The sequence below is a fragment of the Limulus polyphemus genome, unplaced genomic scaffold (genome assembly GCF_000517525.1).
Source record: "Limulus polyphemus unplaced genomic scaffold, Limulus_polyphemus-2.1.2 Scaffold505, whole genome shotgun sequence".
In the NCBI taxonomy this organism is placed as follows: domain Eukaryota; kingdom Metazoa; phylum Arthropoda; class Merostomata; order Xiphosura; family Limulidae; genus Limulus; species Limulus polyphemus.
The window spans coordinates 424773-451364 of record NW_013666115.1 but is presented as its reverse complement, the minus strand read 5'-3'; the positions used below and the strand labels follow the sequence as shown (position 1 = coordinate 451364).

The 26592-nt window shown below is 33.9% G+C and overlaps 1 protein-coding gene across 2 annotated transcripts in view; it reads left to right on the top strand.

Moving 5' to 3' along the window:
• LOC106458725 overlaps nucleotides 1-26592 on the top strand; it is a 52937-nt gene that overhangs the window by 23827 nt on the left and 2518 nt on the right. For both annotated transcript variants that reach the window (XM_022385002.1, XM_022385003.1), the window contains exons 3-10: nucleotides 15366-15523; nucleotides 15854-15926; nucleotides 17295-17450; nucleotides 18131-18329; nucleotides 19791-19972; nucleotides 23711-23798; nucleotides 25684-25824; nucleotides 26449-26588. In XM_022385002.1, the coding sequence (XP_022240710.1) occupies nucleotides 15366-15523; nucleotides 15854-15926; nucleotides 17295-17450; nucleotides 18131-18329; nucleotides 19791-19972; nucleotides 23711-23798; nucleotides 25684-25824; nucleotides 26449-26564 (1113 nt within the window). In that variant the 3' untranslated portion in view covers nucleotides 26565-26588. The remainder of the gene's footprint in view (nucleotides 1-15365; nucleotides 15524-15853; nucleotides 15927-17294; nucleotides 17451-18130; nucleotides 18330-19790; nucleotides 19973-23710; nucleotides 23799-25683; nucleotides 25825-26448; nucleotides 26589-26592) is intronic.

Here is a 26592-nt window from a genome sequence, read left to right as displayed (position 1 = left end):
ATCGCCCCCCAGTGACGCAGCGGTATGTCTGCGGACTTACAACGCTATAAACCAGGTTTCGATATTCGTGGTGGGCAGAACACAGATTTTGTAGCTTTGTGCTTAATTTCAAACAATCAAAACAAAATTCCCTCTGTCGTCCAATATGAGGATGATTGAAGTCAATTTACTTTATCAAAGCACACTGTAAAACAACAAGAACAAAAAACGTGTAACGTTTCTACGTATTTGTAATTAATATGTGACAATCAATTATAAAAACGAATGCATCAGGGATAAGGAAAAAAAAGTATATCGCACTAATCTACTAATAGGCATATGGCCTAGTGTCAAAAGTATATAGTTTAGTGTAAACTGTCTAGTTTCTTAAGCTAATTTATAGCAAAATTAAATCATAATGATTTAACTTCGAATGACGTAGTCTCACACTTTTTTACTGGAAGTTCAATGGGACAAGTAATGCAGTGTAGTAAGATTTCTAAGTGGAGTTCACTGGGGAAAGATGTTTTACTTGTAATTGTATGGTTTGTTTGTTTCTAGTTAAGCACAATGCTACACAATAGGCTATCTGTACTCTGCCCACCACGAGTGTCGAAAGCAGGTTTCTACCGTTGTAAGTTCACATACATACCGCTGTGCCACTGGGGGCCCAATTATATGGAGTGTTTAAAGTTGACAGTTACAAAAGTCATCCTCACTTAAAAATACATTTAAGAATTTTACTTACAATAAAGTGACATTTCTGAAATTTCTGAACCACGAGTAAAATTTCGATGGCTGAATTTATCTGCTTGTAATATGTGTGGTTATCTATGTAATGCAGTGGAAACAAAAAGCTGAAATATGCATATTGCGTGAGAACTTTTAGTTTCATTTTAGCCGGGCATATATTTTACTTAATTAGTTTTCTTTATGTTTTATATTTCAAATATCATCTTTTATTGTCAATCTAGCCTCTACAGGCAATGCCAGAAATGTAAATGGAATAGACGTGTGCATAGGTTCAAAGTTCGCACTTGTGTCTCTGTAGGTATAAAAGACAGATTTTTTGCTTTAATTGCTGTCAAAATCAAGTTTTTTTCTTTCTTTGTTACATGGTCCGTAGATATTACAGCAAATCGAAGCAAGTTCATGTAAACTTCTGGTTCTTGTCAGTGATGACTAGCTGCCTTCCTTCTAGTCTTACACTGCTAAATTAGGGACGGCTAGCGCAGATAGCCCTCGTGTAGCTTTGTGGGAAATTCAAAACAAACAATTGAACTACTGGTACATACACCATACTTAGTAAAAGCCAAAGGGAACTACCGATAGATGGCTTAAAGTAAATACATAACAAAGTAAAAACCTAAGGGAATTACCGATAGATGGCTTAAAGTAAATACATAACAAAGTAAAAACCTAAGGGAACTACCGATAGATGGCTTAAAGCAGTAATATAACAAAGTAAAAGCCAAAGGAAACTCCAAAATCGTTATTCTTTATGTTGCTATTCTGTTTCACATTTTTTTTAAAACAGCATAAAAAGAAGACGTTAATCAAAAAAACCATGAAATGAGCAGAAACAAATGATCAAAAGCAATTTAAAAGATATAATTCTCCACTTTATATCATGAAAAATTAAGCAACAGAGTAATGCAAACGCAATAAATTGATACTTACTTTTTTAAATACAGCAGTACAAAAATTACATCAAAACTTTAGAAAACTAAATATGTCATTCTTTCACTAAAATACAGTTTATTGCGTGAGTTATGAGAGAATTTGGATGGTGATGTTAAGTAACTGAAGTAATCAGCTTATTGGTTTAGTTTTAAAACAGAAACTTGTTGTTGAAGTATGCATTATTTCAATGCTGCGATTATAGTCGTCTATACTAATAGAAAAATACGTTTCAACAGATAAGCACCAAAAAGTATTATACGTGATTAGGATTTTTATATCTTGAGGCATTGTGGTGCCCTTTTCTTAAAAAATATTGTACGTGATCAGGATTTTTATATCTTGAGGCATTGTGGTGCTCTTCTCTTAAAAAAAATTGGCCAGTTTTAACGACTAGAGTGGCACCACAAGGGTTGATTATTCCTATAAATAAATGTAAAGGCGTACCTCCTAATTCAAGTTACATCTAATGTTAGCACATAGTTTAGATATATCGGATATATTCTTATGACTTACTACATTCATTTGGTATGTTGTTCGACAACTCCTTCTCTGACCCTCTCTCGCCACTTTAGTTATCCAATCCGACAACGATTTTCTTGGTCACGTGATTCATTACCGTTATATAGGACGATTATTTTGTGTTGAAAATTCGATCGCATGTTTACTTTTGTTAGTCTGTTTATTTTTTAATCTGTACTTGTTAGTAGACGTTCCCTGATTTTTCTGTGTAGGTAGACTTTTGTCAAGTATATTTACCCAATGGCGCCTTGTTTTTACTTCTCCTTGAAGCACGCGCCTTGTTATACTGTCACTTTTTTGCTAGAGAAACCTTCCTTCGAATTACAAATTCCTTCCTCGGGTTGTAAATACTTTGACCCGATTAAATATTGTTAAGTAATCGATCAAGCAGAATAACTTTTTAAGTATAATACAATACAAATTACTTCTGAGTAACAGCATTTTCCTAACAAGTTTTATTATATCCTTGTTTCTAAGAAATTGTTAAATTATGTATTAATTCAACCTAGAAACCACAGTAATTTCTCGATGTAGTATATTTCTATTTTTTCACTTTTATTTTTAATTTATTAGCCAACGTTTCATGTTTAATTACGTAAGCTTTATATAAAAGTAAAGAGATAACTAGCATCTTTCTTTTGCTTATTTCTGGTATCCTTTTGTACAGAGGTTGAGTACGTTATATCAAAACGATTTTGGAATCTGAACCGTACAATGTCGTTAAAGTCTGTATCATTACGTGAAGTCATCCACTGCCTGACGATTATGCATCTTGAAAATAGCCCTTTAGCGTGCATTCCTTTGTAAAAGGCTCCATCGTAAGGTTGTCATGTCCAAAGCACATCCCTGCTCCCTACTTGCTTTCTATAAGCTATCTAGTGTACGTGGAGGAAGGTTCCCAATGTTAGTTTCAACTGTCTGATCACGCAGAAAACTATAGGCGCTGCGTCCGGTGACTTGACCGGTATGTCTTCGTGTGGAATACTATGGATACCCAATTAATTCTCCAGCTCCTTAAGGTACGCGATTGCTGAAAGTGTATGATGTGGAGGAAACGTGTGTGTATGTGACTTGTGTCTCATTTCCAGGTGGAGATCCTTTTTGATTATGTTGCAGCACTGTTGCTTGGGGCATTGAACTGCTTTTGTGTTTCTGGATTCTCAACTGTTACAAAATGCCACACTTTGCTTACTATGAATGGGGTACTACTTGTAGCAGGTTTGTTTCGGGATGGTTCTGCTAGCCCAGATTGATCCATATTCCATTATTTTACAACGCCACTAATTGCAAGGAATATCCCCGTCTTGGAAATATTAGATCAGTTGTGGTTGTCACATGACTTTCTAATTTGTATTTACAAAGTCTTTTTAATTTTTCTTTCTACTGTGGCAGATATTTCGATTTAAACCTTCTAATCCTCGCCCAAATTAACTTTAGATATTCATTTTGACCAAGGGCCAAAAGTAATCGGGGGGTGTACAGAAGCATTATCTTTTCACCCCGCTCGTGCATTTTATGCATCATAAAAAAAAAAAATGATGGATCTTAAATCTGGCTATGAGACAAGGTGGGCATCGATCCTAGTAATGGTGCTGTAGTTTAATATGTTTACTTGGGTGGTTTGGGAGGCTACAACGTTTACACTTAAAAAAAAAATTGATGTGGAAGGAAAACGGGAGTACCCCGAGAAAAACCCACTTTCACTACCCGGACGCCGAATATGCTCTCCGGATAGTGACTGAGCTAAGGAACAAAATATATATATGCGTTAATACATTTAATCATTGTCAACGTCAGCGTATTGCATGGTTTTATTAAATTCATAGGAGATATATTGGTGCACCAAGTTTCTGGGGTAACTGAAACTCCTCAGTTAATGTTTTGCGATTAACGGATTTCTTGTAAAAGTTAGATGCTAATTTTTATATTCTTTCCTTGATTAATGAAATAGGGTTAACTGTGTTTAGGTATACTAGAGGTATGTATATGGGTAACCTCTAAGCTATTCTTAATGCATGATTTTGTAATGATTGAATTTTATCATAAAGAGGGTTGGACACATTGCAACCAGCCGAACCAGTCTTTTTAATATAACGTATCCAATCTTTTATAATAACTCAGTGAATATCGTTTATGTTTCGAGAATTAAGAAATAATAAGTTCAAATAAAGAGATCTATCTCAAAATTTGAATTACTGAATTTCTAGCTTTAAAACGCCCCCCAGTAGCACAGCGGTATGTCTGCGGACTTACAACGCTAGAAACCGGGTTTCGATACCCGTGGTGGGCAGAGCACAGATAGCCCATTGTGTAGCTTTGTGCATAAATTCAAACAAACAAAAGCTTTAAAACGAAAATTTAAATACTTGAATTAAACAAAAACAGCTATTTAACTACCCCCACTTTAATAATTTATTCTGATTTAAGTTTTTATGTTTCAAAATAGAAGTTGTGATTAAATACAGTAAACTATGCTCAAGCTATGTAAACATTTTAAGAGTTTGTTTGTTTTAGAGTAAAGCCACATTAGGCTATCCGCTGTCCACCGCGGGAAATCTAACCCCGAATTTTAGAGTTATAAGTCCGTAAGCTTACTGCTGACTCACCGGTGACACTTAAAATAAACTATTTTCTTCATTCTTGTAATTAACCACAATGAACGCTCTTACTTTGAGAGTAGATATACCATTATAATTAGGGATCGTTACCTATGTAATACATTTATATAAAAATATCCATTTTTATTGTATTCACACTATCTGCAACTTTAAACAAACTTTCGAAAATAAAGTTCTGTGTACATGCTGTATATTCTGTTTCGCAAAGAACATTCAGTGCAGTGACTACTGTATTGGATTCTTTAAGTAATTATTGGATAAAATTCTTGTTCGTGTAATTTCTAGAAGTTAGTGGCAAATCTTTTTGAACAAACAAATCTACATGGATATGATGTTACAGTTAGGATATAGAATTCACGGCAATGACAGACAAGATAGAGCGTATAATATACAAACAGTAGTATCTTAAATTAGAATATAGAACAATGGCAGCTAACTAAGAACGTAGAATGAATGACAATGGCAGCTGAGTTAGAACACAGAATATGCAACAATGACAGTTAATTTAGAGCTTAGAATACACGACAATGGAAGATAAGTTAAAATCATTTCATATAGTTGTTATTTTACTGATGACAGCTTTAATACCAACATCCGGATCAGTACACGCGGTGGTGTGTCGTGCGGCCAAAACAACCTGCTGCAGAAGACACTGTGTGTTATTAAAGGAATGAAAAAAAACAAACAAATTAGCGGCCAAACTTCTAACTACACTTATAACATGGATAAGAATTTTACAGCAAATATTCATTCATTTGTTATCTAGACCGCATATTTTGTTTTACCCACCATCATGCCCCAAGTTAAACAAAAAACGCAGCCTGGCTAACTAACGAATGAATATTTGCTGTAATATTCTTATCAGTGCTATAAGCATAGTTATCAGTTTGGCTGCCAATTTTGATTTCATTCCTTTAAGTCACACACTTAATCCTTTTTTGGTCGCACTTTTTTTTACACCTAAGATGTTTTTGATTAGATTAATAGTTATGGCTTAAAACCCTTTCTGTTGTTTAAAAAAATACAAAAACAACAACTGAAGTTCTACGTCTATTATCGTTTTAATACTTTGAATAATAGTGATAGCAAATTCTTGTTCTTAAATGCCTAGAAACTAATGACTTAATTAAAGTACATCAAAACTACTAATTTTGTGTTTTCTCAATTAAGTTATGTCGTTATTTGAACCATGTGTATATTCATATCACTTTCATTTTTAGTTATAATTACATTGGTGCATAAAGAAAGATGGCAGGATATATGGATTATCAAGTTAAAATAAAAAGGTTATATATCGCCCTCAAGGCCGTTATCTACCTGTTTGTAGATGTCGTTATTTGAACCATGTGTATATTCATATCACTTTCATTTTTAGTTATAATTACATTGGTGCATAAAGAAAGATGACAGGATATATGGATTATCAAGTTAAAATAAAAAGGTTATATATCGCCCTCAAGGCCGTTATCTACCTGTTTGTGCCTGCTGGACAAGCTCCAGGAACAGTAGTACATACTTTCATTATTCGCATACCTTCCGATCCGGGACTTTCTGAAACACCCAATGGCGACATCTAGTGATCGCCTAATAGTAATTAAAGAGGAATCTAAGTTTCATAGATATTATTCTTCTGCAATTCCCCCCTTATAATATTTATTTCAAACATACCCTGTCTTGGTTTAGAAAGAATTGTAGCTTTCATTATTTTATTCAACTTTGTCTTTTTATATTCCTTATTATCCTAATATAAAGATGTCCAACAAGTCATATCCATGCTCCTACTTAAATTATGTCTCTTTGCATATAGTTTTACATTTATTAGTACTTTGTAAATATTTTTGATAGACTAAGTTAAGAGATTATCTGTTTTGCTTTTCACGATTCTTTACACAATTCTGACAGGTAGTACGATTTATAAAGTCGCAAAACAAAAGTAATTATAAAACACCATTTACACACTGGAGATTCGAAAACTTAAAAATATTTATAATCTCAACGTCTACCTAACGTCCTTGTTCGAATCATATCAGTAGTTTATGTACGTTAAAGTTTCGGATAGTATGGTGTCCCCCGGTGGGATAGCGGTAAGTCTTTGGATTTACAACAGGGGGTTCGGTTCCTTTAGAATAAACTTTTATAAGTTTTATTCGTTTTTGCTCAAAGCTGCACAATAAACTATCTGCGGTGTGCGAGATGCGATAATCTTACCCAGAATTTGAGAGATATAAGCTCTCAAGCTTACCGCTGAACCATAGGTGGAGAATGAGTTACAAATGGTGATATGGCGATAACTACCGATAATTAGTCAACAGTTCAATATAATTTTGGTCATCATGTTTTTTTTAAAGAATGTTTGAGCTCAGCGTTTTCATGATAATTCATATTAAATATATGAGAAAATTATTATATTTTCAGCCTTCTACGAAACGAATGATTGAGTTAGCTTAAATTTAAGTTTTTAACCTAATGCGCTGATTGCGAACGATTCTTGTAACATTAAGGACATGAATATTCTTTTTTATCTATTTGTGGAAACTAAAACAGAAAAAAAAAAGGTAGGTCGCCATGGTCGTATTCACTAGTTGATCTAATGACGTGTTTACTATTGACGTTAAACATAGTGTTTGTATTTCGTTAGGCTACGTGAGTCATTAAAATGGAATCTTGTCTATTTCTTACTTGGACCAAGAAAGTCAAGTAAGGAAATAAGGCATAGGTAACCAATGGAATACTCATCATTATAAAGTTATAGATGAGGTATGCAGAAAACAGCTCATGCCTTAATTTACGAATTTCAGTTCGTTCTTGAAGCAGGTGAATGAGCTTATAGTCCAAAATTCTGACGACATCAACGATTGTAAAACTTTCTGCCATTTAGAATGTATTTTTATTACATGTAGGAACGTTAATTTTGTCAGATCACGGGCCAGGTGGTTAGGGCGCTCGACTCGCAATCTGAGGGTCGCGGGTTCGAATCCCCGTCATACCAAACATGCTCGCCCTTTTAGCCGTGGGGGCGTTATATAGTTACGGTCAATCCCACTATTTGTTGGTAAAAGAGTAGCCCAAGAGTTGGCGGTTGGTGGTGATGATTAGCTGCCTTCCCTCTAGTCTTACACTGCTAAATTAGGGACGGCTAGCGCAGATAGTCCTCGTGTAGCTTTGCGCGAAATTCAAAACAAAGACAAAATTTTCCCCACGTACGTCTGTCACCCCGTGTAACCAAAACTTAATCATTATTACATATGGATTATGTGCATATAATTACTTTTTTTTTTACTCGCATAATAACCAAGAGCTCATTAAACTTACAAACATTTTTCTGCTTCTTTAAACCAATTGTAGTTTTTCTAAGTTTGCATTACGGAAGACAATGTACAACTAGGTATGTGTATACTTTAATTAAGATGTTTCAACATCTTGTTTCTAATGTTGTAAGACTAATCAAGCGAAATATTAGCCAAACTACAAACATTATTAAGTATGGTCATACACTTTCTGAAATCGAACAATCTAAGCATATTCTGCCCCCCAGTGGCACAGCAGTATGTCTGCGGACTTCCAACGCTAGAATCCGGGTTTCGATACCCGTGGTGGGCAGAGCACAGATAGCCCATTGTGTAGCTTTGGGCATAATTACGAACAAACAAACAAACTAAGCATATTCTACAAACTACAGTGAAGACAATACCCTTTTTAAGGGTTAGGCAGTTCAAAGATAGTTTTATTTCATTTTTCCATAAAACGACCAATGACAATTAGTTTTTTTGCAAAAAAAAAATTCTTAGAAATGTATATCAGAATATCTAAAGTACATTAATCAATATTTTCCTTTATTTGTGATATTTGTAAGTTTCAGTTTTACACTATCGTACCTTGTGTCTGTAAGTAACAATGTGTAGAACAATACTTGGGTAACCCTATTAAAAACTAAACTGACAACAAAGAATTAGCGTATCTTGTTCCACAAGCCTGTGGTATGTGCATTATTGTATGTAATGGTCTTAAAAACATCAGCAAACTAGTTCAGTATTATGCAAACCACGCCTTGCCTAAGAACAAGGTCGTAATAGGTGAAATTTAGGCTTTGAATGACCTCTTTTACGTTTTGGATAGTGTCAGAAGTGTATGTATGCGTGGATATACTTCTTATCCGTCCTTGTGTACTTAATAATTAAGTTAAATATAAATATATTAAAAGTTGACAAGATAGTGATTTAACAACCACGAACGACATGTTAAATTATTTCATCATAACCAATATTCTAACTCTCAGAAAAACAAAACAAAAAATTGTGGAAAAAAACGCAATCTTTTCCTGAATTTTTGTAGTGCATCCTGACTATACAGTATGTTCAAACGTAAAAATAACATGCAAAATCTATCAAAGTTAAAACATTAGCGAATTATCTATGAAAGCTATGGTATTTTCTTTGTGGAATATATGATATTAAATATTGAACTACTGGGCCGGGCATGGCCAGGTGGTTAGGGTGCTCGACTCGCAATCTGTGGGTCGCGGGTTCGGATCCCCGTCCCACCAAACATGCTCGCCCTTTCAGCCGTGGGGGCGTTATATAGTGACGGTCAATCCCACTATTTGTTGGTAAAAGAGTAGCCCAAGGACTAGCTGCCTTCCCTCTAGCCTTACACTGCTATATTAGGGACGGCTAGCGCAGATAGCCCTCGTGTAGCTTTGCGCGAAATTCAAAACAAATAATTGAACTACTGGTACGTACACCATACTTAGTTTAGCCTAAGTTACAAAACTTATTCATAATGATTTTAAACAGTTTATACTTGTCTATATATGTACAGAACATGTTTAAATCTTAAACATATATTTCAGAGGCTGTGAATTTTAATTTGTTGCTCAAAAAGAAGGATTTTTACAGGAAATTAAAATTCACAGCCTCAAAAATATATGTTTAAGATACAAAATACACGAACTGTTGATGACGTAGCAAATTTCAGAGTTCATACATCAACTGTAATAACTACGTAAGAGCCAGAAAGTTATGGGGAACAAAACAACAACAACAACAAAAAAGCAAACAAAAAAAACATGAAAATTGCGATTTTGTACATATTAATATTAGTAATTTCTCATAAACATAGCCCAATAACCAGGCGTTTTACATTTCTAAAAAAACATTAAAGCTTGAGGGCAGTTGTTCCGAAACCCCTATCCCTCTCAATTAGCGCCACTGACGAGGATAATTGTTCATTCTGCAGAAGTTTACCTTTTTATGTTATTGTCTACTTAGTATTGTTTGTTTGTTATGAATTTCGCGCAAAGCTACACGAAGGCTATCTGCGCTAGCCGTCCCTAATTTAGGAGTGTAAGACCAGAGGGAAGGCAGCTAGTCATCACCACCCACTGCCAACTCTTGGGCTACTGTCTTACCAACGAATAGTGGGCTTGGCCGTACATTATAACGCCCCCACGGCTGAAAGGGCGAGCATGTTTGGTGTGACGGGGATTCAAACCCGCGACCCTCAGATTGCAAGTCGAGCTCCCTAACCACCTGGCCATTTTCTTTGCCCACCACGTATATCGAAACTCGATTTTAGCAGTATAAATCTTAATTGGTAAATTCGAAGTTCTCTATGGGCTGATTTAATATTATTATTATTGTTCAAATTACATTTACTTAAGTTGTGAAATATGCAGGTTAAGGCTTAAATGATTTCGTCTCAACCAATTTAATGTTTGTATGATTTGGGTGTAAAAGTTCACCTATTTTGTATGTTTTAATGTCAAAGCCATTTAACCCTAACACCATGTTATCACGGTGTAGAAGTCATGAGACATAAGCCAACTGGGTAATTTTAGTTAAAACCTGTCCCGACCACCTTGTGGTGGTATCTAGAAAGAAGATATCCTTGGCAAAACATTGTGTGGTTTTGGCTCAAAGTTCCGGTCGAACTCGAGCAGTTCTAAGACTACCAAAAAATTGGGTCAAGGTACAACGAGTTTGTGCTTTTTCCCGTTATCTCTCGAAGGTCGTCCACTCTGGAATTAAAAATTAACGCTTATCGTATCTCCATTTTGTTTGTGATCAAACATTTATATGTGTTCCCATGATCACTATGAACGAAAACAACAGAAACAAAAGTTTAAGTTTATTAATTCTTAGTCAAAGGATATTATCCAAGAGTGGTGTAACACGAACAAAAATCGTTTGTGTAGAGGTCTTCCTTACACTGATTAGTACACAATGGAAATATTGGCGAGCTTAATTTATTTGTTACATGATGAAAATTAGCCGTGTATTTATTCCGCCAGAGATGCTTGTTATACTGAATAAGCTCATAATCACGGACATAATTGTTTCTAAACCTTTTCATTTCATTCAATAACGTAGAGTGACGTACATATCTCCATATCTCACCGAACATTCTCACCTTTTCGGCCATGAGGAGCGTTATACTATGTTGATCAATCTTACTTTTCGTTGGTAAGGGGTAGCCCAAGAATTGGCGGTGGGTTGTGTTGACTAGCTGCCTTCTGTCTATTCTATCATTTTTACATTCTTGAATTTTGTGCAAAGCAACAGATAGCCCTCAAGCTGCTTTGCACGAAATTCAACAGAACCCCCCCCCCCCCATAAAACAAATTCCATAATAACATTTCGGCTTAATAGATGGATAGTCTGACTAACACAGTATCTGTGGTAACATATTAGTGCTTGGGTGTGATTTTACCTTCCTGTGCGATTTTATTCTACTGCAATATTCATGCCGAATTCACAAAATAAATAAAAACTGGAAATTCGTTATATATATGTTTAAAATGATCTCAAAACAGCATATATTGTGTATATTATTATGAAGGTTAGTTTCTGTAAAGCTGTATTAAAATGCATAATATAAATAACGTAAACCGCTGATGTTTGTTTTAAAAAAAGTCATCTTAACTTATTTATTTTGGATTATAAGCCAGAGGTATGAAAACGTATTTGAGACCAATCTTTTAATTCCCATAATAGCCCCCCAGTGGCACAGCGGTATGTCTGCGGACTTACAACGCTAGAATCCTGGTTTCGATACCCGTGGTGGGCAGAGAATAGACAGCCCGTTGTGTAGCTTTGTGCTTAATTACAAACAAACAAATTGCCATAATTCACTGCTTATGTTAAAGGCCTAGTAATTTTTAATGCTTTGCTAGCTTACATCGTTTAAATTGTTAGAATATTTATGTTATATAACGTATATAAATGGAGATTCTTTTTTCTATTTAAATTAAATGCTTTTCTTTTTTTTTGAGAAACTTGTGTTTTAAATGTTTTTGTTTGTTCTATTGTTACATAAGTTAGCTATGTAGGGTCTCCTTTCTCGAATTATGCTTAATATTTCCCTCAGCACGTAAGATTTTGTTTAGTTATTTGTTAAAATTATAAGGTGATATTACTTTGGTAATTTTAGAGATCTGCCCATTCTTTCTGAGTTAAAATCTTCATTCGCATTGTCCTTTATCCCCCCCTCTCCTTCTAGAATCACGCTAAATCTAAACTTGCAGTATCCTGAAAATATCTGCTGAATAACTTGGTTGCTGTCAATCCAGTGTAATCTCTCACGCTGCAGAAAAAATATATGTTGTGGAAGACAAGTATGTTTGATTTGTCAGAAAGCGTATAAAGTCGTGCAATAAACTGTTTTTCCGGGACAGATGTATTTCGTGCTGTCGGCCTCTCCTGGTCAATTATCCGAAACGGGCAGTCGCCCAGATTAGTAAAATCGCACATTTTGATGATTGCATGGTAGTAAAGCCATCAATTTAGCTGTAATTCGTTGTAATATTTACGGCTCGAAACATACGTAAACTTGTCCATTAACAGTTCAGTTGGAGCAAGACAGCTGAGATCTCTAAAAATATAAACGTTGAGCTCTGTTAGTTTTGAACTAGAAAACTTGTAAGATATTTGCAAGAGAGTTTAAGATAATTTTTACCCTGGGCTTTATACTGCAATAAATTTAAGAAACATGAATAGTTAAATAAATCGCAAGTTGCACGTGTAGTTAATAAGTATATTTTTACAGGCATGAAAAGTTGTTGCTTTGAGTGCTTTAGTTTTGTTTTCCAAAATGTTTAGAGACTCTCAGGAAACTTGATTTTAAATACAAATGAGTAATTTGTCCATTTTTTTTTCATTTTAAAGCTTTCTCGTCATAGTGAAGTAGGTTTTAGAAAAATTATTTGCTAAAATATGTATATTTTTTACTTTTATTTTCTAACCTTAACTTTTAGAGATCCAGCAACGTGATTGAACATGACTATTACACTGAACCTGGAGCTATGAATAACCAGCAATAGAGGACGCTACATTTTCTGTGTATTCTAATTAAAAATGAGCTTTAGGTCAGAAACCAAGATTGAAAGTTTCTCTGCTTGTTCCTGTTAAATACGGTTCATCTGACGTTTTGCAGCTCTTTAATGACGAAACGAGCCACCCTTGTTTCAATAAACTTCAAATAAATCGTGTTTTTCTGCTTGCCATGCTGAGGCATGTCATAAAGGTGTAAGAATATTGCTCACTGACACTTTTTATCAACACTCCCCATCTTGGATTGCCTGTGAAATTACCGTATACTCTCAGCAGAAGTGTTTAAATAATTGACATAGTTTAGATGCTATTTTAATGCAGTGCCGAGCCAGACCCATCTTAAGTTACTAAGACTGTATCTTAAGACTGGATTCAGAAGCTTTGAAATCCGGTCTTCGTTCATCTTGATCCATGGAGTTGTACATAGCTTACTTTGTGATTTTCTTGTTGTTTTGGATATTCGCCCAAAGCTGCACAAGGTTTGTTTGTTTTGCTTTTAATTTCGCGCAAATCTACACGAGGGCCATCTGCACTAGCCGTCCCTAATTTAGCAATAATAGACTAGATAGAAAGCAGCTAGTCAACATCATCCACCGCCATCTCTTGGGCTACTTTTTTTTTACCAACGAATAGTGGAATTGACGGTCACATTATAACGCCCTCACGGCTGAAAGGGCAAGCATGTTCGGTGACGGGGATTCGAATCCGCCACTCTTAGATTTGGAGTCGACCAGGCCATGTCAGGTCAGCTACACAAGGACACGAAATGCGGAATGTGATTTTGCGACAACGGGACAAAAACCATAAACACTCGAATTCACAGTCCCGCACGCTAACTACTAGGTCCGCGATTCGGCCGTGTTCTATGACTTGGAGCATTATCATTCGAGAAAAGGAAAGGTCTTATCCCGCATAAATCCATCACTACAGGCAGGATGTGAAAAAACGACAAATCATTTATAACCCTGTTAGTCATTACGAAATGACTAAATTAAAGTAACTTATAACAGTCATAACCCACGATACTACTACATCCACCACTCCACACAGATGGAAGCACTCATCCATGTTCAAAATGTTCTCTAGGTTGTCATAAAGCCCAAACCTGTCAGTCCAAAGCAAACAGTGAACGTTATGTGATGAATTTCTATTGTTCTTCAATTATGATACTCGTTGAAATTCTTGCACTCCCTGCTCTGATACGCAGCTTATGGACCTCAGTCTGTCTGTCTTCTAAGTTCGACAATTGGAGTGTTGTTCAGCAACGTTCAATTCTTCCACCTTACGTAAAGTTCTGGGTGATTAATTTAATGTTAGTTGTGTGGTTTTCGCGTCACATCTTGTTACGAATTTCGCATGCACCAACAAATGATGCATAATTATGGACGGCCATAGCAACATTTCACACAAATATATTTAGTGACGTTCCATTTCTTTAGCACGACCTAGAGTGGGAATGAGTAAGTGTTCTGAAAATGTCTTAGAAATTCATGCCACCAATGTTGTGCACGCATTCCACTTTAAAGTCTGGTGAGCAATTTTGCTCTTGCTATTTTATTTTAAAGTGTTTTTTATTACAGTTGAAAATTTCCACAAACCTTATGTAAAGTGCACCAAATTTTGTGAGCTTAGGCCTAAGATTGGATGTGCTGTTCTGATACGTTTGATAATTTAGTATATGACATAGAATAAGAAGTAAGTAACTTAATATAGAAACCCATAGAAATTTGAGCCTATGACTTCCTTCGAATTCTGTAATTCATTTTGTCTTTATATTTCAATATTATATAAAAAGTTAAAACTCCAGATTTTTAATAAAACATTTTTCATTTCAGAGGATTACAACCATTCATAATAGATAAAATGTATTTTCAGCTCTGTACAATCATTTTATTCATCTTGAAACATTGTTTACTGTGAAAGATACGTAACCAATTTTTAACTGCAAACAATTTTAAGTTGATAAAGCGAAAACTAACTAGAATAAAATAAAACTACAAATCAAGAGAGAAACACAGCATTAGTGACAACAGAAAAATATAATGACAAATGTCAACATATGAAGGCTTTTTATATTCCTACACAAAAGCAATAATAAAAATTTTTTTACTTAAAAAATACAACATCATTATCTTTAGCAGTAGTAAAAAGTAACACCAAGTCAAACAATGATTAGCATAAAAAATAGTTACAATCAATTAGAACAAGATGCAAGTTTTAACATCAATTCTTTTTTTAGGATCATATACAAGAAGTTCTCAACAAATGGGACCAGATCGACGACGAAATTTGGGCAAAAGTGATATGTATGGAAAGGAATCGACGAGTAGCCAAGGCTTATGCAAGAACTCCTGTCTTAACTGTTAATGGATCAGATGATGGGTTCGATGGTTATAGGTTAGCTACTTCAATAGCTCAGTTTTGTTTGCTTAGGAAAGAAACATTTCAATGCCTATAAATGTAAAATATTGCTTTAACAAATATATCTACAGATATAATTTATTTGACAAAAACAATTACATGTCTTGCCAATAGTGAAGACTGAGATGAATAAGAACTATATGGTTCTCAACATAATTTTATTCTATCTCTTGTTTTGTTAGTTACCTTATTTTATGAATAAATATCTCAATCAAAAGTCAACATCTACATTTTTATCTAATTTCCTGTGATAGACCTGTTATTTTTATAAAATAAAATGTTATTGATATTTTAAATTATTTATAGAATTGGTCTCTGTGGGTTTGATAATCCTATGAGGGATTCTGAAACCGACGAAGTTAAACGACATATTGGCAACGTAAGTGTTAAAATTTAGATCTTCTTAACTTGTTAAATTTCTTTTTCTGTGAGATTAGACTATAATGTCTAGTAAAGTTAGACTGAAATTATGACTAATATTTTATTATTGAGTACCATAAAAGGGTCACATATGTTATTTACGTAAAACACGAGCAGATCTTTCCAAGAATTTAACAGATAATGATCTAAAACTTGTCGGAATTTTAATTTACTGTTAAAAACAGCTGGTTCTGTTCAATACTCCTTGATTGCGTTCACCCATACCAGTTATTTAAGTGGTTAAAATAAACCTGGATACATTTTTTTTGTTTTTTTTTAGTATTACTTTTCCAACCAGACTTATTCGGTCATGTGAAGATTAAACTATCTAACAGTGTCATCAACATTGTTTTTAGTTTCTGCTATACTTTCTGTAAGAGTAACCCAGTCAATCATTACTTCGCTGATAGGCGGAGCTGTGCTGGGTGCACTGACTAGTGTCACGTGCTGGACACCGCGTGTCTCGAAGTTTATACGTAGGCGTCTCATGTAGACATACCTACTAGGTCAGTACTTATCACTGAGCGATCTATTATTTACATGAATTGTGCAACTGAAGATCCAGACTTTCGCCTTAAAACTTTTCGAAAATATGTGTTCATTTAAAAAAGAGAATTTTTGTTAATGGAAAATTTTAAATAATAAACTAGTCAAATACACCTTGTTACGGTACTTAAATAAAAAAGAGTGAACTAAGATTACACACACACAAATGATGAAAATGTAAGAGCGTACCATTTGAATCGATTATTTTCCAAACGTAGTTTGTTAGGGGAACCATTACGACGTATTATTATAATACATTGTTAAAAACAGTATTTCACTGAGATAATCTTCAATATAGATTTGCATATCTGACATCTAATAAAATGTTTAGAATTATACACGGACTTTTCTCAAAGTTAAAATACTTTTATTTTCAAGCTTTCGTCCCTCTTACTGGAGCCTTCTTCGCTCAGTGCATTGTTGTCCGATGAAGGTTTCGGTAAGAGGGCCGAAAGCTCGAAATTAAAAGTATTTTAACTTTGAGAAAAGTCCATGTTAATTTACCTACATTATGAGTCTTAAAAGAAAACAATATGATAAAATGGCAAATGATTTTATTTGTTATCATAAAAGCACTTCCTACACGTTACATTTATTGCGTATTAAACAAAATTATGATATCACTGCTACTTATGAAGGTGTATTTATAGTTACTTAAATGGAATAGCTGAAGCTGTCTTTTCAATCAAAGTATAAGCAATATACAATTTCAGTCTGCAGAAAATATTTGTCTATCTTCAACAAGTGTGGTTAATTTGTTTCGTTTCTTCCACACCACCAGGGGGTGAAATTCAAGATGGACGATGGCGGTAACATCATGATGAAACGTGTCAGCAAATGTAATATATATGTTAAAGAATTTAGCAATGCAGAAACGTCAATATCCTCCGATATTATCAAGAATAAAGGACAACTGGAATTAGAGAAAGCAGTGAAGGTAAAATGTAATAAAACGGGAGTATAATATCAGACAAAATTTGTTTCGATCGGTGGAAGTTTTAGCTCAGTTTTAATCAGGTAGTCATGAATAACTACATTTTTGTAGTATCCATTAATCACGCAACGCAAGTCAAATTTAGCTCATTTATTTTTTCTATTAGCTGTCATTGTGATACTTTTAAATTTATGGTCAATAACTACATTTTTGTAGTATTATAAATGAACTAAATTTGACTTGCGTTGCGTGATTAATGTTTTTCTATTAGCTGTCATTGTGATATTTTTAAATTTATGGTCACGAAACTTTGAAAACGAGTAGGGTCAAAAAGTGGATAAGTTGTGATTAAAGAAACTCAAAGAAGGGGGACTCGCGCTTTCAAATAACTCAAGATAACAGGTTTCAATTAATTAAAAGTTCGCAGATATATATTTTATCTGTTAACATTCTATTTAACTGGGCTCTCTCTTTAACCGCAAAGTTTTCTGGAAAATAGCATTTAAGACATATTAAGTGATCAACTAATCTTGAGAAACAAAAATATTTCAAAATTTGTTATTTTGGTTTTTCAACATGTTCCGAGCTTACTAAGTTGATTCATTCTCGTATGTGTACTTTCTGATATAAATGTTTTCGTTTTTCAATTTTTAGTAATTTTGTTCTATGTTTTTTGTTTTCAGTTATTTGACATGAAAAAGTTCCAAAATAATGTTAGTAGAGAAATTAGAAGAGCTTATCCCGACCGTAGAAAGTTAGAAAGTCAGTGCATCTCTGCTCTAGCATTTGTTAAAGATTCTTCAGAAATCCTAGAATGTCCTTGTTGGGTAATGATAATAAACATCGTAGCCCTGGACATGCTTAAGTCTAAACTGCCACTAAGTAAGTCCATTCTTTCAATAGATTTGTAGGTTAAGTATCTGTTGCCCAGTTTTTCTCAATTCTGATTAAATTATTTGCATCTTTGGTTCTCGATGATTTAAAAAGTCCTAATAACTTCAAGAACAATTTGAAATTATTAGAGTAGTAATGGTATTAGTAGTAGTATTTCAACCAGAATTTCAGGTTAAACCTTTTTTATTTGAGGAGCTAAAGCATTAATAGCTAAGCATGATGTTTATTTACGTGGTATATTTAGCTCTATTTCTTGGGAAATGGTTAATGAGTCAAAGAAATGCACGTGCTCCAGTTCATTTGATTATCACGTTTTTCCTGTTTTATTTAGGATATTTGTATATTTTTAATTAATGGTGAAAACGGCAAAACTGTAGCTAATATAATAAAATATAATAAAGATGATAAATTCTATTCACCTTAAAATATGCAACTTATTAAGTTAATAACAAACGTTTTATTTGATTAAGATAAATATATAACAATTAAATTCAGAAAAAAATAACGCAATAAGTATGGATATATATATATATATATATAATTTCAAAACAACCTTCTACCTGTTTATAAAATACATGAATGGCGATCACTTTTATTAAATTTGGTTTTTAGATAATAAAAAAAGTATAAGTCAATATTTTCTTGTCCTCGTACTGACGTTTAAGGCTTAATATTTCTAGAACTGCTCTCTTTCCGTGCACTTGATGTACACAATAACTATATTATAATACACAACAAATTTAGCCCACTCTTGTGTCGAAGGATAAATTTGATTAATTGTAACTTCTAATTTTTCAGATTACAGTTTTTATCTTACAGAATGTCGCTTTTAGTACTTTCAAATTTTTTTGCAATTAAATGCTCAGTCGGTACACGCAAAACCTGTTGAGTTTAGTGCTTTAACGAGTTCGTTATTTTGAACTATTTAACTTTCCTATAGCTTCTGCTTTTTAAACTGCTCATTATCCCATGTACATTTATATGTCAATGTTTTTGGTTTATTTATTAATTTAATTATCCATCACTTATTATCATCTTGCCATGAGCAGCAACAAGTGTTATAATCCTCTTATTCATGTCTTTAATTGTCACTAAATAACCACATTTAAGTATAAACCTAAATATATATCTTAACCCAGTTTGGAAATCTGTTAGTTCAGATTCTGAGTTCAAGAATGTACAAACCATGTGAGAAAGTAGTTATTCCAAGCTGGCCTCGTTTACGGTAAGCCTACTTTGCACTGATTGGTATGGTATAGATAGACTGAAGCATCAGCATATCAGCATATCTATTGTCATCATGGATACTACCCGATACAAATATACACACATTCTGTTGTAAAATCCTTTGTATATATATGTACATATTGTTTCGTGTTATTATGGCCATATCAGTAAATGTAACGATTAAAGTTTATTTGTATTTATCCTTTTTTTATTCTTTTGTAGTATCTAAGAAACAGAGCGTCCCCAACCTAACAGCTGTCTTCGACCGTCCTCGTCTTCCTGTTCCTGAGGAGGACCCATACAGCGTGCCCCATCCAGGAATGTCTTCACGTTCCTCGAATACTCCACGAGATAAACCTCCCAAGCTGCCACCGCGTGACTCATCACATGTTTCTCTACCTAAGGTAAGAATATATTGTAAAAGTTTTTGCTTACTTGACTACCTGAAGAAGATATACGCAATGAGAAAATTGAGAAAAATGTAAAAAAAAAAGTAAAATCTACAGTATTGTATCATTTTTATCATAAATATTGAGCCTATTGATTTTCAACGCATCGCCAGCTTTTAGCGCTCAAAATCTTACATTTACAGATAAATTTAATTAAACACACATAAAAAATGCCTTTAATTTTTTTTTAAATTTCATACTGGATGAACTGTCTAGGTAAAAACGATTTTAGTATATATAAATATATTATATCAACACTTTGAATAAAAATGTTAGAGCGCCTTTTATTATTTCTGTAGATTAATATTTCGTTATTGCTCTGTAAGTATTCTTATTTTTATACAATTTCAGTTGATCAAAATGAAAAAAGAATTCTGAGCGTCGTGCCCATTTATAACTTACCAAAATATATTTCACAAAAACAATTTATAGACCGATATAGACCTATTTAAGTAAGAAACTCAAAGAAACCATTGATTTATTCCACCGTATTTTTATAATGCTTGTTTGTTTGGTTGTTGGCTATCTGTGCTCTTCCCACCACGGGTATCGAAACCCGGTTTCTAGCGTTGTAAGTCCGCAGACACACCGCTGTGTCACTGGTGGGCATTTTATAATGCAATATAGGATTCGACTTCACATCTTAGTGCTTGATGATAGCCATTAAAAGGTTTAGAGCTAAATATAGATACGTGACAACTTAATATCAAACATTAGGAACATAACTTCATCTGGAACTACAATTTGTATAGACATTTTCATAAATATCAAAGTCTATAAGGTACCATTTGCTACCAAAACTTTCGTGAGGAAATAAGTCATAAGACTTCAAGCAGAAGTCAAAAAATTTTCCAAACCCAACTTGATGGATAAAAAATAATTAATCAAACCTGTGGTCTCACGACTTCAGAGCAGTTCAATCAGCATTCTGTCGTACTATTGCAAACTCAGTACAGATCTTACGATGCCAATCAGGATGATCACTAAGGTCTGCCTGTGATATAGAAGTTTTATAAAATACCCTCAACACATCAAATACTTCTAGAAAAGCTACCCCCCCCCCAATGGCACAGCGGTATTCCTGCGGACTTACAACGCTAAAATTCAGGTTTTGATACCCGTGGTGGGCAGAGCACAGATAGCCCATTGTGTAGCTTTGTGTTTAATTACAAACAAACAAACTTCTAGAAAAAAGTAGCGAAATGAAACAGTAGCTATACTAATAAGGATCATGAAGCTTATTTGATAATCAAACATTTTATTTAATTTACTTGCATTAGTTTTTACGAGTTCTACGGTTTCTTAGTGCAATATTATGTTTTTTGATAATGCATTCTTTAAACACTAGCGTTGTGAATGTGGTGAGTGTAGTATAGATGATTAGCTATGTTTACCACAATGTGAACGAACAAAGGGGTCACTGAGAGTCTAGAGCTTGAAGGGGGGAGGGAGAGTATTTGAAAATCTAATTGATTACGAAGTTTTTAAGTAATTAGGTGTGAAAATGTATTTTGGTGATAATTCTTAGAATTATTTTTAAGAATATTGTTCATACTTTCGTTTCATTTGTAAGTAAATTTTTACATGTTTTAAATTATCTTATTTTGCTCGAAAAAAAAATCAACACAATGCTTTATTGAGAAACCTGTTTCATAACACACACATGCCTCACGTTCCGACCTCTGATCTCTAGGCTGGTAAGCCTAGGAGTTGGCTGATTGACCCAACACGTTACCCGAATGCTTAAGCGGTTAGTTATTCAAGTCATGCGTCAATTGGTAAAGCAAAAATAAAGAAAAAAAATGTCAATAACAGCAAAACAAAATGATAAAGAAGGACTGTATCGATTTGATATTAGACGGTCCTCAGGACAGGGAACCGAAAAACTGGAAAGCTGGACGGTTGGTTATCCTTTATCTAGTAATTCTAAAAAAAACTATCTTTCAAGCGTTTACCAGACAATCAAGAAGTTGATGTATTCTCCAAAGAAAGGTGATTTTGACATAGAATGTTATGGTATGACCTGCTGCTGATTTAGTCAGAAACATATTCCAATCTCTCATCCAAACTTCAACTTTAGAGATGCCACCATTGAACTCTAAATTAACATTTACTTTTTTTTTAATTTTCAAGTGCAAACGACAAAGGAAAGCTGAATGAATATTTTAAGGCCAGCGTCAAATTTAAAAATGTTTTTCAATGAAGGAAAAGCTATAGGTAAACATTCGGTGTTGCCAACAAATAAATTATCATTGTTGTTTGTATATTTCACAACTTCTTGGCACATATCAACCAATTTATAAAAATTACCTATTAGTACTTATGTGAAATTGTAGTTACAGTGCACTGTTTTATGCACAATAATTTATCCATTGGCAACAGCGGTCATCTTTTTTTTTCGATGTAGATATTTATTATATCAAGGTATTTAAAGAAAAATTTTGACAATCAAGATTTTAGAGATCTATAATTTTCATAATAAACAAATAATTAATCATCTATTGCTCATTGTAACATACAGGTAATAAGTCTGTTCTTTGTTGCTTAGTACACACATAAGTTGCTTCAATCCTGTAGTGGCCCCCCAGTGGCACAGCGGACTTACAACGCTAGAATCCGGGTTTCGATACTCGTGGTGGGCAGAGCACAGATAGCCCATTGTGTAGTTTTGTGCTTAATTACAAGCAAACAAACAATCCTCTAGTTAAGTGGTCGTGGTTCCATATAACAGTCTAAGTAAACCATGGAATTATTTTTGTTGCTTCCTCAATTGAACAAAAAATAATTCGTGCTCCACAGTTTGGTGGGGTCATGGGTGCTTTATAAAAGTGATGGTCAAATCCCACTATTCGATTAGAGTAGCTCATGTGTTGGCGTTGGGTGGTGTTGAATAGCTACCATCCTTCAAGTCTATCACTTCAAAATGTGAAATAACTAGCGCAGATAGCCCTCGAATTGTTTCCGCGATATTACACAAAAAAATCGAATAACAGATATTTTAATCCACCTTCAAATTACGGATATTTGTTTTCGCCGTTTTTTTGTTTTGTTTTGTTTGTGGTAAAGCTAAGGCTATCTGTCGCCGTCCATAATTTTGAACTGTCAACCAGACGGAAGGCAACAGGCCAGGAGCACACATTCCCAAATCTTGGGCTATTCTTTTACCAACAAAAAGGGGGATTTGGCCGCCATGTTATAATGCCTCTATGGCTAAAGGAGCAGGCAGCTTGCTAGTCTAAAACATTGGTTCACCTGTACCTGCTCAGGGATTGAGTAATAACCACCAAACCTTGCCAGGTCTTGTTTTGTTGTAACAGAATTGTGTTTCTATAACGTTTGTCGTTATGCTACAAATACTAATTCATTGTAAAGGATACTGTAGGAGTTAACTTACAAGCAGTAAGAAATGTTATGATTATTACTTAGTTCTAGTAAACGCTGTTATTTATTTACTTGTCAGTTTCTGTTAATTAAGTTTAGGTGAAGAAAATAAGTTAACAGATAAATAAGTAAATAACCACTTAATCCGCTAAATAATAATAATGATAAATTAATGTTGACAACATGTCACGTCCTATCCAAGCACCTTAAGTATTTTACATTATTAGTGGTGAGTAAAGGACTATACATCTAAATCAGATGCTGTTAATCATGAAAGAACTTATGTATTTTGTATTACGTTTGTTTTTACAGCCCGATTATGATGATGAGAAACAAGTTGAAGCTTTCAGACTTCCACCAGTACAGTCATTCAGTCGAAACAAAAAGTCAGAATATCCCGGTGAATATTCAGTTTTCTTGAAGATAGTACCTGTATTATGTGTGTTTTTTTTCAATCTTACCTTGTATACTGGAAGATAACATTTACTAATAATGACATCCTATCGAGGCTTCATGACTGTAAATCTTGCAACCTTCAGAAAAATGTTTACATGATTCTGTTAATACCGACAAAACCAAGTCACGTCAAGATATTTGGTAGTTATTACTGTTTACTTTTAACAGTCAGATCTATGAGTTATTCGTGACTATCGCTAGATGAATTAACTACGACTTTGTAACAAAACAACACTAAATCACAAACACTTTATCATGTAATGTACTGTGTAAAAACAAAAGTTGTATATTACCACAACAATTTTTATTTCACAACCCAAACTGTGTTCCCTAAACACAGACTTCTACGAACTATAGCATACTCCATGTAGCGATATAAACACACACACACACACACAACTTATGTGTGTTTTCTAAGAACATAAATGGCGTGCAGTTTTGAATTCGAAATTGTGTTTGTTTAAACACTTTGTTGTGTTACAAAATCACATTTTTATTATGTGTACATGGCTTGTATAAAATTCAAAACCAAAATTGTGCATTTTCTAACACGTTTGTGATCTGTTTCGCTATATCACAGTTATGTTGTTCATAACTCGAACTTATTTTGTAGCCATTCAAACAGCAGCTTAGTTTATCACGGAACACGAGTTTTGTTGTTTTTAATACGAGTTTTGTACAGTGTAATAAGAAAACTCTCCATTTTGGCATACTTGTACTATTACAGTTTTTGCACTGAATTCTTGACTAAGATGCCCTAATCATTTGGGTTACTCACTCTTGCACTATTTTTTCGTATCACCACTTTACGATACTTTTTGTCTCACTAAGTTTTTCACTATTTTTTCGTGTTATATTCTTGCACTGTTTCATCTCGTCACACCTGCACCATTTTATCATGTCGTCACACCTGCACCATTTTATCATGTCGTCACTCCTGCACCATTTTATCATGTCGTCACTCCAGCACCATTTTATCATGTCGTCACTCCTAACCATTTTATCATGTCGTCATTCCAGCACCATTTTCATGTCGTCACTCCAGTACCATTTTATCATGTCATCACTCCAGCACCATTTTATCATGTCGTCACTCCAGCACCATTTTATCATGTCGTCACTCCAGTACCATTTTATCATGTCGTCACTCCAGCACCATTTTATCATGTCGTCATTCCTACACCATTTTATCATGTAACCAACTCATCCACGATTTCTTCGTGTCTTCAATTTCTACTCCTCCACTGTTTCTTTTCGTCATTTATTCCTGCATTATTGTTTATGTCACCTACTTTTTCTCTATTTCTTCGCTTCATCCACTCCTGCATTCTTTCTTTGTGCCACTATTTCGTCACATCAGATTATTAGTAGTTACGATAATATAAAATGAAAGTTTTAAATTAATAAAAAAAAATATTGCATGTACAAAATACTTCTCGTGGAAACCAAACACATAAAATATAGACCAGTTAAAAATATTTTGACAACAAGAAACTGATGGAGTTACCGTGAGACATTTTGATTTTGCAATGATTTAATCCTTTAAAACAACTATAAAAACGAAAAACGCTATTGGTCAAAATGCATTTATCGTAATGCTATCACCTATTTATATTTTACTTGTATAAATTTAGACATAATTTACTGTCTGAACTATTTTTAGTAATTTATCCTCATACTTGAATATATTTAATCAGATTTATTACACCATTTTTGTTATCTATACTTCACTTACCGTTAATATTTTCTCTACTGAAAAAAATTGACACTAATTATATCCTGAAATCACCAGTTAAGAAAGTAGCATTAATTTTAACGTATATTAATAGACGATCCTTACTACTGCGGACTCCGAGCTCGTGTGCCTAATTTTGCCAAACACGATCAGGATCATATCAAGAAGACTCACAGCGCTGGCTACCTTGGTCTTCTGCGATCACAAGAACGGACATCTTTTTCATCCACTCTTGGTAAGCAAACATAAAAACATAAGAGGAAGAAGGCTTATGGATAAGAAGTAAATATCATGGTACAATGGCTTAAAATACCTGTAAATCTGTGGAACTGAGTGTTTCGTTTAGATGTTAAATTGTTCTCCATGCTTTAGATATCATGTAATGTTAAACATTTCGCAGAAGAAATTCGCGAAATATCGTACAAATTCATGGTAATGATAGACATCTGTTTGGGGAATATGAAATACGTATAATGAACAGTCATTGACTGTTGTCAGAGTTTATATATAATAGGATAATACTAATATTTATGTCATTAAATACTCAATCTACTTAGTAGAGTAGAATTCGCATTGTGGCATATGTCCTGGAAGAAACTAATATTTTTATTTATGTTTTAATGAGACCAATAAAATACGTAATATATATAATTATATAAATATATATATATATACTTCCAACCAATATGGATCCGTTAAATTTGTGACAATTAAAGTTATCAAGTTTTAAAATCCTTTCGTTGATAACGCCCAAATGTTTTGTTATTTATAAGCTATAAAGATAATCTTTACTATAATGTAAGTAACGTAACCGACAGAGCTTCAAAATACAAGATAACGATATTATTTCGTGTTTAAGGTCCCGAGGAACTAATTTCCAACGAGGAGGAATACAAACGCATTTATAGCAGACTTCGAGCACCACCTCACCATCATTATCCTCCGAAGGAAATGCACGTCGGACAATGGGAATAAGTTATTCTTGTAGGAAAAAGAAAAGTGA